This window comes from Belonocnema kinseyi, chromosome 1, assembly GCF_010883055.1.
Source record: "Belonocnema kinseyi isolate 2016_QV_RU_SX_M_011 chromosome 1, B_treatae_v1, whole genome shotgun sequence".
NCBI lineage: Eukaryota > Metazoa > Arthropoda > Insecta > Hymenoptera > Cynipidae > Belonocnema > Belonocnema kinseyi.
Window position 1 is genome coordinate 74,501,554 of NC_046657.1, and position 15,785 is coordinate 74,517,338.

General features: G+C 20.0%; 1 protein-coding gene across 1 annotated transcript in view; it reads right to left on the reverse strand.

The window, feature by feature from the left end:
- Positions 1-254: 254 nt before the first annotated feature.
- Positions 255-15,785, reverse strand: part of LOC117173316 (40S ribosomal protein S8) — a 19,818-nt gene continuing 4,287 nt past the window's right edge. Inside the window, exons 4-5 of the mRNA XM_033361810.1 lie at positions 6,224-6,353; positions 255-403 (exon numbers count right to left, since the gene is read on the reverse strand). Coding sequence (XP_033217701.1) covers positions 294-403; positions 6,224-6,353 — 240 coding nt within the window. The 3' untranslated portion in view covers positions 255-293. The remainder of the gene's footprint in view (positions 404-6,223; positions 6,354-15,785) is intronic.

Sequence of the window (15,785 nt, forward strand, 5' to 3'; positions counted from 1 at the left end):
TAATTATTCAATTTTTTCAAATACTTCAAAATAACAAACCTATTTTCAAATCTTCAAGATTATTTTTTGGATCTGTTTTTAAATAAAAAAAAAGAAAACGCCTTTCTTGTGATTTTTTTGTTTGTTGTAAATTTGATTTATTTTGTGCAAAATTTGTAAAAAAATTTCTAAACTGTTTGGATTTCGCAACTCATATTTACAAAAGAGGAGGGGGGGGGGAAGATGCTGAAAAATGCAAATAAAAGAATGAAAAATCGAGTAAATATAAATTTATTCATCGAAATTTTCACATTTTACTTCGACTTCTTACTCTTGATCTTCCTCATGTAGAATTCGAGTTCCTTTCCTTCCAAAATGTAGCCGTCGGCTCGACCGCACTGTCCGGGTCTACTCGAAACGCAAGCTGAAAAGAAAAATTTTAATTATATTTCAAAAAGATTTAAAAAAGGGTACATTACACCTGATTTTAATATTTTTTTTAAAAAGATTTTAAACGATTTCAAATTTGTTTAGAAGACTTTTCAAAAATTTCGAATGTTTCGCAAAGATTTTGCTAAAATTTTAAACGATCTCAAAAAGATTTCAATTTTAAACTTAAACTTTTAACATAGATTTTACCAAAATTTTGAAAGATTTAAAAATAGTTTTATGATTTTACATGATTACAAATTCGTTTAGAAAATTTCACAAATATTTCTAAAAATTTCAGACTTGTTTAGAAGATTTGATAAAGATTATACCAAAATTAAAAATATTTAATAAATTTTAAACGATTTCCAACTTGTTTAGAAGATTTCACAAACTTTTTTAAAAATTTCAAAATATTTTGAAAGACTTCAAATTTGTTTAGAAGATTTAAAAATATTTTTAAGGTTTTAATTTTTTTTCGAAGATTTAACAAAGATTATATCAAAATTTTTAAAGATTTCTAACATATTAAACGATTTTAAATTTGCTTGGAAGATTTCACAAACTTTTTAAAAATTTCGAAATATATTAAAGATTAAAAATTTGTTTAGAAAATTTCAAAGATTTTATCTAATTTTTTCAAAGATTTAAAAATATTTTTAGAAGATTTAACAAAGATTATATCAAAATTTAAAAATATTTCAAACATTTTAAACGATTTCAAATTTGCTTCAATAAATTCAGAAAGGTTTAAACCGATTTCCAATTTATTTTGAAGATTTCACAAACATTTCAAAAAATTTTTAAGATTTCAAATTTATTTTTAAGATTTCAGAAAGATTTTAACCGATTTCAAATTTGTTTAGAAGATTTCAAAATATTTTAAACATTTCAAAGATTTTACCAATTTAAAAAAAAAATCTAAAATATTTTAAAGATTTAAATTTTTTTAGAAGAATTAACAAAGATTATACCAAAATTTTAAATTTTGTTTAAAAGATTTCACAAACATTTCTAAAAATTTCAAAATGTTTTGAAAGATTTCCAATTTGTTTATAAGATATACCGAAGTTTATACCAAAATTTTAAAGGATTTCAAACATTTCAAACGATTTCAAATTTGTTTGGAAGATTTCACAAACTTTTTAAAAAAGTTCAAAATAATTTAAAGATTTCAAATTTGGTTAGAAGATTTCAAAGATTATATAAAAATTTAAAAATATTTGTTTCAATATTAAAATTTTAGAAGATTTCAAATTTACCAATAAAAAAAATTCTCAAAAATTTAGAAGATTTGCATTTTTTAAAAGTAGATTTAACAAAGACTGTACCCAAATTTTAAAAGATTTTTAACGATTTCAAATTGGTTTAGAAAATTTCATAAAACTTTTTTTTAATTTCGAAATATTTCAAAGATTTCAAATTTGTTTAGAAGATTTCAAAGATTTAATCAAATTTTTTCAAAGACATTAAAATATTTTTAGAAGATTTAACAAAGATTATATCAAAATTTTAAACGATTTCAAATTTGTTTCGATAAATTCAGAAAGATTCAAAATGATTTCCATTTTACTTAGAAGATTTCACAAACATTTCCAAATATTTTAAAGATTTCAAATTTGGTTTAGAAGATTTAAAAATATTTTTAAGGTTTTAATTTTTTTTCGAAGATTTAACAAAGATTATATCAAAATTTTTAAAGAATTTCGAAATATTTTAAAGATTTAAATTTTTTTTTAGAAAATTTCAAAGATTTTATCTAATTTTTTCAAAGATTTAAAAATATTTTTAGAAGATTGAACAAAGATTATGACAAAATTTAAAAATATTTCAAACATTTTTAACGATTTCAAATTTATTTTTAAGATTTCAAAGATTTTCCCAATTTAAAAAAAAATTCTAAAATATTTTAAAGATTAAATTTTTTTTAGAAGAATTAACAAAGATTATACCAAAATTTCAAATTTGTTTGGAAGATTTCACAAACTTTTTTAAAAATTTCAAAATATTGTAAAGATTTCAAATTTGTTCAGAAGATTTCAAAGATTTTATCAAACTTTTAACAAAGATTATATCGAAATTTTTAAATATTTTAAACATTTTGAAAGATTTCAAATTTATTTCGATAAATTCAGAAAGGTTTAAAACGATTTCCAAATTATTTAGAAGTTTCGAAAGATTTTATCAAATTTTTTAAAATGATTTTTAGAAGATTTAACAAAGATTATATTAAAATTTAAAAAGATTTCAAATTTATTTTTAAGATTCCAGAAAGATTTTAACCAATTTCAAATTTGTTTAGAAGATTTCACAAAGATTTCAAAATATTTTAAACATTTCAAAGATTTTATCAATTTAAAAAAATTCTAAAATATTTTAAAGATTTAAATTTTTTTAGAAGAATTAACAAAGATTGTAGAAAAATTTCAAATTTGTTTAAAAGATTTCACAAACTTTTCTAAAAATTTCAAAACGTTTTGAAAGATTAAAAATTTGATTAGAAGATTTCAAAGATTTTAACAAATTTTTTAAAAAGATTTAAAAATATTTTTAGAAGATATAACAAAGATTATATCGAATTTAAAAATATTTCAAACATTTTAAACGTTTTCAAATTTGTTTTGAAGATTTCAGAAAGGTTTAAAACGATTTCCAATTTATTTAGAAGATTTCACAAACATTTCAAAATATTTCAAACATTTTTAACGATTTCAAATTTATTTTAATGATTCCAGAAAGATTTTAACCGATTTCAAATTTATTTAGAAGATTTCACAAAGATTTCAAGGATTTTACCAATTTAAAAAAAAATTCTAAAATATTTTAAAGATTTAAATTTTTTTAGAAGAATTAACAAAGATTATACCAAAATTTTTAATTTGTTTAAAAGATTTCACAAACATTTCCAAAAATTTCAAAAACGTTTCTAAAAATCTTAAAATATTTTGAAAGATTTCAAATTTGTTTAGAAGATATAACGAAGTTTATACCAAAATTTTGAAGGATTTCAAAGATTTTAAACAATTTCAAATTTGTTTGGAAGATTTCACCAACTTTTTAAAAAATTTCAAAATATTGTAAAGATTTCAAATTTATTTAGAAGATTTCAAAGATTTTATCAAATATTTTAAAAAGATTTAAAAATATTTCTAGAAGATTTAACAAAGATTATACCAAAATTTTAAAAGATTTCAAATTTGTTTAGAAGATATCACAAAAATTTCACCAAGATTTCAAAGCTTTTACCAATAAAAAAAAGTCTAAAATATTTTGAAGATTTACATTTTTTTAGAGGATTTAACAAGGACTGTACCCAAACTTTAAAAGATTTTAAATGATTTCAAATTTAATTAAAATATTTCACAAACTATTTTTTTTAAAGATTTCAAACATTTTAAACGATTTCAAATTGGTTTAGAAGATTTCACAAATTTTTAAAAAATTTCGAAATATTTTAAAGATTTCAAATTTGTTTAGAAGATTTCAAAGATTTTATCAAATTTTTTCAATGATTTAAAAATATTCGATAAATTTCGATAAATTCAAAAAGGTTTAAAACGATTTCCAATTTATTTAGAAGATTTCACAAACATTTCAAAATATTTTAAAGATTTCAAATTTGGTTTAGAAGATTTGACAAAGATTATACTAAAATTTTAAAAGATTTCAAATTTGTTTAGAAGATATCACAAAAATTTCACCAAGATTTCAAAATATTTTAAAGATTTCCAAAATTTTCCCAATAAAAAAAAGTCTAAAATATTTAGAAGATTTACATTTTTTTTTAGAAGATTTAATAAAGACTGTACCCAAATTTTAAAAGATTTCAAAGATTTTAAACGATTTAAAATTTGTTTAAAATATCTCACAAACTATTTTAAAAATTTCAAAATATTTCAAAGATTTTACCAATTAAAAAAAATACAAAAATTTTAAATCTGTTTAAAAGATTTCAAATTTGTTTAGAAGATTTAAAAATATTTTAAAGATTTACATTCTTTTAGAAGATGTAACAAAGAATGTACCAAAATTTTAAAAGATTTTAAACATTTTAAATTATTTCAAATTTGTGTAGAAGATTTCAGAATGATTTTAAACGATTTCAAATTGGTTTAGAAGAGTTCACAAACTTTTTAAAAAAATTTCGAAATATTTCAAAGATTTTCTCAAATTTTTTCAAAGATTTGAAAATATTTTTAGAAAATTTAACAAAGATTATATCAAAATTTTAAAATTATTCAAATTTGTTTCGAAGATTTCAGAAAGATTTAAAACGACTTTCAATTTATTTAGAAGATGTCACAAACATTTTAAAACATTTCACAAACATTTCAAAATATTTTAAAGATTTCAAACTTGGTTTAGAAGACTTAAAAAAGATTATATCAAAATTTTAAAAGATTTCAGAAACATTTTAAAGGATTTCAAATTGGTTTAGAAGATTTCACCAACTTTTTAAAAAATTTCCAATTATTTTAAACATTTTGAATTTTGTCTAGAAGATTACATAGATTTTATCAATTTTTAAAAATATTTTTAAGATTTAAAATTTTTTGAAGAAGATTTAACAAAGATTATATCAAAATTTTAAAAGATTTCAAACATTCTAATCAATTTCAATTTTATTTCAAAGATTTCAGAAAGATTTTGAAGATTTCAAATTTGTTTTTAAGATTTTAAAATATTTTGAACTATTTCAATTTTTTAAAGAAGATTTCACAAATATTTCAAATTCAAAGATTTTAAACTACCGGAAACGCAAGCTGAAAATTAAAACGTTGAACTCCTTCAATCAATAAAATACGCTCAAATTTCGAAAAAAAAATTTTAAGCCAAAAAATATCATTATAGATCAAATTACTCTCCATTTCTGGTATTTTAACAAAATAATCATTATTCCGTACTTTTTTATTATGATACAAAAATTAAGTTTCAATCCAAAAGGTGAATGTTCTACAAAAAAATCAATTTTTCAAAAAAATACGTGAATTTTTAACTGTAAATTTTTTTAAATAAATATAAAACCTTATCCATATATAATTTTTTACCTAAAGTATTAAATAAAAAGTATACATTTTCTAACAAAAATGGAATAACAAAAAAAAATGAATTTCCAATAAATTAGTTAAATTTTCCAGTAAAAAAATAAACTTTTAATCAAAATAATGAATCTTTAATAATTAAATTTAATGTCTATCAAAAGAAATAAATTTCCGGCAAAAAATATAGTAGTAAAATTTTCAGTAAAAAAAATTAATTTTCACTAAAAAATCTGATTTTCAATCAACGCAATTAATTTTTTAATAAAAACAAAATTTTTTTAACAAAATAGATGATTTTTCAAAAAAAAAAAAAAAAAAATTTTAAATAAAATTTATTTCTTTAATTGAAAACAAGCTTCGTTTAATAATTAAATTGTAACGAAAATATACTTTTCGAAACTTATAAGAAAAATTCAATATTTAAATTATAATTAAATGTCTATAAACAAAAGATAAATTTTCAAAAAATAATGAAAAAAAGTAAAATTTTCAGTTAAAAAAATCAATTTTAACTTTAAAAAAACGAATTTTTAATTAAAAAAATAAATTATTAACCAAAGGGATTAATTTTTCATAAAAAAATATTCATTTTTAATCAAAAGTGTCAATCACCAGACCGGGAATTTCGAAGACCTTGGTTCGGATCCCAGCGGAGTTAAATTTTTCTTTTTACTATTTTGAAATAAAGATCAATATTAAAAAATATATATTTATTTTAAACGAGTCAATTTATATTTATATAAAATATAGTAAAGAAATAAAAATATTCTTACCGAGAACTCTTCCAGTTCCAAACTGTTCTTCAACAGCCGGTTCAACTTTTGCAGACTTTTGCCTCGCCTTGTACTTGGCGGCGCATTTCTTCGACTTCGGCTTGTTCAAAATTTCCTCCTCGGCTTCAGTCTGCCAAAAAAAAAACAAAAAAACAAAAAAAAAACCATTAATTTCGTAATAAAAAAAAAAAAAATTTTTTCAATTTTTTGGTAGACTTCAGAACGCTGTGGGAAAATTTCAACACATCCCTTTCTGTGTAGGTAAGGTGCTCATCATGTTCAATTTTGGAAGGATTTTTTTTTGAGGATTGGGTTTTTTGAAATTTAGCAACTTTGTGAATTCGACGAAATTTGTTGAAATATTACAAATTTTTCTTCTTTGTTCGTGAAATCTTCTAAATAAATTTGCAATCTTTGTTAAATGTTCGAAATCTTTTAAACAATTCTGAAATCTTCTAAACAAATTTGAATTTTTTATGACATTTTTTTTTAAATCTATATTCATTAAATTTTTTCAAAAAAAGTTATGAAATGTTCGAAATCTTTACAAAATCGTTGAAAATCTTCTAAACAAACTTGAAATCTTTTAAATAAATTAGAAACATTTATGAAATCTTTAAAATCTTCTAAACAAATTTGAAAATTTTATGAAATTTTTGAGAAATCTTTTGTATTCATTAAATTTGTTTGAAATATTTGTGAAATGTTCGAAACATTTATAAAATCGTTCAAATATTTTGTATTCATTTGAAATCATTAAAATATTTCTAGCATCTGAAATCTTCTAAACAAATTTTAAATTCTTGCGAAATCTTCTGTATTCATAAATTTTTTTGAAATATTCGAAACCTGTATAAAATTTTTGAAATCTTCTAAATAAATTAAGAAACCATTTGTATTTATTCAAAATCATTAAAATCAGACAGCTTCTAAACAAATTAAAAATCGTTGAAAATCTTGGTAAAATATTTGAGATTTTCTAAAGAAATTTAAGTTCGTTTAAAATCTTTTAATTTTAAATCACTTAAAATTTTAATAAATTTTGAAATGGTTTAAAATATTTAATTTTTTTTTTAATAAAAAATTTTTGTGAAATCTTCTAAACAAATTTGAAGTAGTTTAGAATCTTTAAATTTGAAATCACTTAAAATTTTAATAAAATCTTTGTGAGATGCTCGAAATCTTCTAAACAAAATTGAAATGGTTTAAAATCTTTAATTTTTTAAAATTTAAATTTTTGTAAAATCTTCTAAACAAATTTAAAACCATTTAAAATCATAAAAAAATGAGGTAAAAATTTTCTAAACAAATTTAAAATCGTTAAAAATATTCTAAGCGAATTTGAAACCATTTAAAATCCTCTAAAATAATTTGAAATTGCTTAATTGCTCAAAACTATTTTGAAACCGTTAATTCCTGAATCTTTTTAAATTTTTGTAAAATCTTCTAAACAAATTTGATATCGCTTAAAATATTAAATTTTTTTGTAATAAAAAATTTTTGTGAAATTTTCTAAACAAATTTGAAATCGTTTAGAATCTTTGAATTTGAAATCACTCAAAAATTTTAATTAACAAATTTGAAATGGTTTAAATAAATTTGAAATCTTTAAAAACTTTAGTGAAATATACTAAACAAATTAAAAATAGTTTGAAATCTTTAAATCTTGAATCTTTTAAAAGTTTTGGTGAAATGTTCTAAACAAAATTAAAATCTTTAAAATGTTTTGAAACATTTCTAAAATATTTGTGATTTTTTAAAGAAACTTAAGTTCGTTTAAAATATTTGAATTTTAAATCACTTAAAAATTTTAATAAAATCTTTGTGAAATGCTCGAAAATCTTCTAAACCAATTTGAAATTTTTTGAAAACTACTAAGCAAATTTGAAATTTTTTATGAAATCTTTTGTATTCATTTGAAATCATCAAAATATTTGTAAAATCATAAATATTTTCAACAAATTTGACATTTCTAAAAAAAATCTTTGTGAAATGGTCGAAATATTTATAAAATCGTTGAAATCTTCTAAACAAATAAAAAAATTTTATGAAATTTTTGCGAAATCTTTTGTATTGATTACATTTTTTTGAAATATTAGTTAAATGTTTGCAAAATCGTTGAAATCTTCTAAAAAAATTTCAAATTTTTGTGAAATCTTTTACTTGAAATCATTAAAATTTGTGTAAATTTTGAAATCTTCTAAACAAATTAAACATTTTGGTATAATCTTTGTTAATTCTTCTAAAAAAATTTAAATCTTTAAAATATTTTGAAATGTTTGTGAAATCTTCTAAATAAATTGGAAATCGTTAAAAATGTTTGAAATATTTTAAAATTTTGATATAATCTTTGTTAAATCTTCTAAAAATATTTTCAAATCTTTGAAATCTTCTAAACAAATTTTAAATCTTTAAAATATTTCGAAATTTTGAGAAAAGTTTGTGAAATATTCTAAATAAATTTGAAATCGTTTAAAATCTTTGAAATATTTTAAAATTTTAGTACAATCTTTGCGAATAGTAAAAATTTTCAGTTAAAAAACTAATTTCCAATAAAAAATCGAATTTTCAAGAAAAGAATTGATTTTTTTTAAATAAAAACAAATTTTTAACAAAAAAGAAAATTTTTTGATTGATTTCTCCAATTGAAAACAAATTTCGTTTAATCATTAAATTGTACAAAAAAAATTTCTGATTTAAAATGTTCAACTTTATTAATTTACTTCAAAAAATGTCTTTTCTTCTATAAGAGCTGGCTTTTTAATAGAATACTTTAATTTTCAGCCAAATAATTAAAATTGTAACATAATATAAGAAAAAAAATAATAATAAATAAATGTGTTTAAAAATTGTTGAACCTTAAAGGCGAAAGTCAAATTTTCTCTTGAATTTTTAAACAAAAAATATTAAATAAATTAATTAGAAAAAAGGCTTTTCCAGTAAAAAGTTAAAGAAAAATAATTTTTAATAATTAAGAAAAATAATTAAATTCCTACTTTAACAGATGAATTTTTAAATCAAAATAAGTTTCTACAAAAAAAAAATTGATTTTTCGAAAAAAAAAAAATTTTTTTTAATAAAAAGGATGACTTTTTGATAAAATTATTAAATTCTCAACTACATAGTTGTATTTTCATCCAAAAAAGGTGCTAGTTGACTTTTCAAGACCAAAATATAAATTTTTTTAACAAAATAAATAACTACAAAAAAATTTCAATTTTCAATCCAAAAAGATGAATTTTTAATGAAAAAAAAACACTTTTTTTTATAAATTTGAAAATTTACAACAACTAAAAGGATCATCTACAGGAGAAAGCTTTGGCGAATTTGAAAAAATTACGTAAATGACTTAAATTTTTTGAAAGTTTTATAATATTTTAAATCTTTTTTAATTCATGTGAAAATTTTCTAAAATCATTTTTATTCATTTAAAATAATTGCAATCTTATTGGGAAACACTTTTTTTTTTAGGAAAGCAAAACCTTAAATAAACAAATTCTTAATTTTTAGCAATCTTTGTAGGCGAGCGGTGCACCCCTGAAAAGACGCACAAAAAAGAGAGTTGACCCACTAAATAGAAAACGCAAGGATGAAACCAATTGAGATCGATTAATGATATTATTGTGAACAAAAAACTTCCGATAAACTTTTTTGTCCCGATGGTCAATAATTTGTTATTAACCAAAAACTTGCAAAATTACAACAAATTAAAAAATCGATACGCTGGTCGACTTTTTAGGTTAATTGGATAAAAATAAACACTTTTTGCCTCTTGTCATTTTTTCGAAAAACCTTTTATTTTAAAGTTATAAGCCCTCAAAGGTCAAAAAATGACGAAATCCTGCCATTTTTCAGAATTTTTTTTCTTGGCTTCTATCAAAGCTTTTTGCAATTTGAAAAATGGAATATTTTCGTCAAAACGTCTTCTGTTGAGCCGTATTTTTTTTATCCAACAGATAAATTTATTTCTCTGTGAAATTTGCAATGCAAAAATCGAAAAATTGGTAGGTCCAGAAACCGACTCGACGTGAGAGCACACATAAAAATAGCGATTTGAAGATCATATTATTTCGAATAATTCTTAAAAAATACGTCATTTGGAATCCGATTTGTTTATTTGATGAATTTCTTCGATTTTTCATTTTCTGCGGGTTATGATTGCCGTAAAACGAGTGTCGAATTATTTTTGTAGAAAAAATCATATTTCACAAAAAAATATGTCAATTTTTCAATTATTAGCAATAAATACAATATATTTTTTTAAATATTAAGTTCATACTCATAATTATTGATAAAAGCCAGCTTTTGTTCTCGTTTGTAGAATTTAATATTTTCAATGATTTGAGGTTAATTTTTCGATAATGAATTACCCGCAGAAAATGAAAAATCGAAGAAATTCATCAAATAAACAAATCGGATTCCAAATGAAGTATCTTTTAAGAATTATTCGAAATAATATGATCTTCAAATCGCTATTTTTATGTGTGCTCTCACGTAGAGTCGGTTTCTGGACCTACCTATTTTTCGATTTTTATATTGCAAATTTCACAGAGAAATAAATTTATCTGTTGGATAAAAAAAAATATGGCTCAACAGAAGACGTTTTGACGAAAATATTCCATTTTTCAAATTGCAAAAAGCTTTGATAGAAGCCAAGAAAAAAATTCTGAAAAATGGCAGGATTTCGTCATTTTTTGACCTTTGAGGGCTTATAACTTTAAAACAAAGGGTTTTCCGAAAAAATGACAAGAGGCAAAAAGTGTTTATTTTTATCCAATTAACCTAAAAAGTCGACCAACGTATCGATTTTTTAATTTGTTGTAATTTTGCAAGTTTTTGGTTAATAACAAATTATTGACCATCGGGACAAAAAAGTTTATCTGAAGTTTTTTGTTCACAATAATATCATTAATCGATCTCAATTGGTTTCATCCTTGCGTTTTCTATTTAGTGGGTCAACTCTCTTTTTTGTGCGTCTTTTCAGGGGTGCACCGCTCGCCTATTGACACATTTTTTTGAAAGCTTTCTTAAATTTTGAGGAATCTTTTTTATTCATTTAAAATTATTAAAATATTTGAAATAGTTGTAAAATCTGAAATCTTAACAAATTAAATAGTTTTTATGAAATCTTCGTAAAATTTGTCGAAATGTTCACAAAATCATTGAAATCTTCTAAAAAAATGAAAAATCGTTTGAAACCTTTAAAAGTTTGGTAAAATCTTCTAAACAAATTTGAAATCGTTTAAAATCTTTAATTTTTTTTTTTAATGACACTTTTGTGAAATCTTCTAAATAAATTTAAAGTTGTTTACAATCTTTTCGAATCTTCAAAAACTTTGTCAAATATAATAAACAAATTAAAAATGGTTTGAAACCTTTAAATCTTGAATCTTGTAAAATTTTGGTAAAATCTTCTAAACAAATTTGAGATCGTTTAGAATCTTTAAAATTTTTTGGTAAAATCCTTGAATTTGAAATCACTTAAAATTTTAATAAAAGCTTTGAGAAAATTTTTTAAAATAAATTTGAAATTTTTAAAGATTTTGTCAAATATACTAAACAAATTAAAAATAGTTTGAAACCCTTAAATTTTGAATCTTAAAGATTTTTGTAAGATCTTCTAAATAAATTTCAAATCGTTTAGTTTTTTTAAAATTTTGGTATAATCTTTGTAAAATGTTCAAAATCTTTGTATATCGGCTAAACAAATTTGAAATGATTGAAAATCTTTACATTGTTTGAATTTGATTTTTTTTAAAATCTTCTAAACAAATTAAAAACCGTTTAAAATAATTACAAATTTAGGTAAAATCTTCTGAACTAATTTAAGATCGTTTAAATATTTCAAATTTGAAATTACTTAAAATTTTGATAAAAATTTTGTGAAATGTTTTAAATCTTCTAAAGAAATTTGATATTGTTTAAAATCTTTTGGGATCTTTAAAAACTTTGTGAAATGTTCTAAACAAATTAAAAATAGTTTGAAACCGTTAAATCCTAAATCTTGTAAAATTTTGGTAAAATCTTCTAAGCAAAATTAAAATCATTAAAAATGTTGTTAAAATCCTTGAAATCTTTTAAACAAATTGAGAATCGTGTAATATCTTTGAATTTGAAATCACTTAATATTTTAATAAAATATTATGAAAATTTTGAAATGGTTTAAATAAATTCGAAACCATTGCGAAATAATAAAAATCTTCTAAACAAATTTGAAATTGTTTACAATTTTTTGATATCTTTAAAAACCTTGGGAAATATTCTAAACGAATTAAAAATAGTTTGAAACCGTTAACTCTGGATTTTTTTGAAAATTTTGGTTAAATCTTCTAAACAAATTTGTAATCGTTTAAAATCTTAAATTTTTTTTTTAACTTGAAATTTTTGTGAAGTCTTCTGAACAAATTTGAAATCGTTTAAAATCATTAAAAACTTTGGTAAAATCCTTGAAATATTCTACACAAATTGAAAATTGCTTAAGATCTTTCAATTTGTAATTTTTTAAAATTTTGGTAAAATCTTCTAAACAAATTTAAGATCCTTTACAATCTTTAAATTTGAAACAACTTAAAATTTTAATAGAGAAATTTGTGAAATGTTTTAAATCTTCTAAACAAATTTGAAACCATTAAAAATCCTCTAAATTAATTTTAAATTGTTTTAAAATGGTTTATAATATTTAATTTTTTTTTAATACAAAATTTTTGTGAAATCTTCTAAAAAAATTTAAAACCATTTAAAATCATTAAAAATGTAGGTAAAAAATCTTCTAAACAAATTTAAGATCGTTTAAAACCTTTAAATTTGAAATCACTTAAAATTTTGATAAAGAAATCTTCTAAACAAATTTGAAATCGTTTAGAATCTTTAAAAATGTTGGTGAAATCTTTTTGAAACGTTTAAAATCTTCGTAAAACCTTCTAAGTAAAATTAAAATCATCAAAAATTTTGTTAAAATCCTTTAAATCTTTCAAACAAATTTGAAACCCATTGCGAAACAATCAAAATCTTCTAAACAAATTTGAAATTCTGTAAAATCTTTTGATATCTTTAAAAACCTTGGAAAATATTCTAAACGAATTAAAAATAGTTTTAACCGTTAAATCCTGAATCTTTAAAAATTTTTTGTAAAATCTTCTAAACAAATTTGATATCATTTAAAATATTTAATTTTTTTTTTAATTCAAAAATTTTGTGGAACTTTCTAAACAAATTTGAAAACGTTTAAAATCTTTAAATTTGAAATCACTTAAAATTTTGATAAAAACTTTATGAAATGTTTTAAATCTTTCAAACAAATTTGAAATGGTTTGAATAAATTTGAAAAGTTTTGATGTCATGCGAAATGCTCGAAATCTTCTAAACAAATTTGAAAAAATTTAAAATCCTCTAAATTAATTTGAAATTGTTTAAAATCTTTAAAAACTTTGTGAAATATTCTAAACAAATTTAAATTGTTCGAAACCGCTAAATAATCCTGAATATTTTTAAATTTTGGTCAAATCTTCTAAACAAATTCGAAATCGTTTAAAATCTTTAATTTTTTTTAAATTTGGAACCTTTGTTAAATCTTCTTAACAAATTTGAAATTGTTTAAAATCTTTCATTTTAATTTAAAATTTTTGTGAATCTTTTAAACAAATTTGAAATCGTTTGGAATCTTTTAAAATTTTGGTAAAATCTTTTTGAAATGTTCAAAATCTTTGTAAAATCTTCTAAACAAAATAAAATCTTTAAAATGTTTTGAAATCTTTGTAAAATCGGGTAAACAAATTTGAAATCGCTTAATATCTTTAAATTATTTGAATTTTTTGGGAAAATTTCTTAACAAATTTGAAATTGTTTAAAATCATTAAAAATTTTGGTAAAATCCTTGAAATCTTCTAAACAAATTGATAATCGCTTAAAATCTTTCAATTTGAAATCACTTAAAATTTTAATAAAAACTTTGTGAAATGTCTTAAATCTTCTAAACAAATTTGAAATTGTTTTAATTCTTTTGAAATCTTTAAAAAATTTGTAAAATATTATAAACAAATGAAAAATAGTTTGAAACCCTTATATTTTGAATCTTTCAAAATTTTTGTAAAATCTTCTAAATAAATTTGGAATCGTTTAGAATCTGTAAAATTTTTGGTAAAAATCTTTTTTAAATGTTCAAAATCTTTGTAAAATCGGCTACAAAAATGTGAAATTATTGAAAATCTTTAAATTTGAAATCAATTAAAATTTTCATAAGAACTTTGTGAAATGTTTCAAATCTTCTAAACATATTTGAAATTGTTTAAAATCTTTTGGAATCTTAAAAAACGTTGAGAAATGTTCTAAACAAATTAAAAATTGTTTGAAACCATTAAATCCTGAATCTTGTAAAATTTTGGTAAAATCTTTGTAAAATCGGCTAAAAAAATTTGAAATTGCTTAATATCTTTAAATTATTTGAATTTGATTTTTTTGGTGAAATTTTCTGAACAAATTTGAAATCGTTTAAAATCATTAAAAACTTTGGTCAAATCCTTGAAATATTGTAAACATATTGAAAATTGCTTAAAATCTTTCAATTTAAAATCTTTTAAAATTTTGGTAAAATCTTCTAAACAAATTTAAGGTCGTTTACAATCTTTAAATTTGAAATCACTTAAAATTTCAATTAATTCTTTGTGAGATGCTCGAAATCTTTTAAACAAATTTGCAATGGTTTAAAATCTTTAATTTTTTTTAATTAAAATTTTTGTGAAATTTTCTAAAAAAAATTTAAAACCATTTAAAATCATTTAAATTAATTTGAAATTGTTTAAAAACTTTGTGAAATATTTTAAATTGCTCGAAACCGTTAAATTCTGAATCTTGTAAAATTTTGGTAAAATCTTCTAAACAAATTCGAAATCGTTTGATATATTTCATTTTATAAATTTGGAACCTTTGTTAAATCTTCTAATCAAATTTGAAATCGTTTAAAATCTTTTTAAATGTTGGTAAAATCTTTTTGAAACGTTTAAATACTTTGTAAAATCTTCTAAGCAAAATTAAAATCATAAAAAATTTGGTTAAAATCCTTGAAATCTTTTAAACAAATTTGAAACCCATTGCGAAATAATCAAAATCTTCTAAATAAACTTGAAATGGTTTAAAATCTTTAATTTTTTTTTAATTGAAATTTTTGTGAAATCTTCTAAACGAATTAAAAATAGTTTGAAACCGTTAAATCCTGAATCTTTTAAAATTTTCTAAACAAATTTGATATCGTTTAAAATATTTAATTTTTTTTTTTAATTTAAAATTTCTGTAAAATCTTCTGAACAAATTTGAAATCGTTTAGAATCTTTGAATTTGAAATCACTTAAAATTTTTAATAAAATCTTTGTGAAATTTTCGAAATCTTCTAAACGAATTTGAAATGGTTGAAAAAATTTGAAATCTTTAAAAACTTTGTGAAATATAATAAACAAATTAAAAATGGTTTGAAACCTTTAAATCTTGAATCTTTTAAAATTTTTATAAAACCTTCTAAACAAATTGAAGATCGTTTAAAATCTTTAAATTTGAAATCACTTAAAAATTT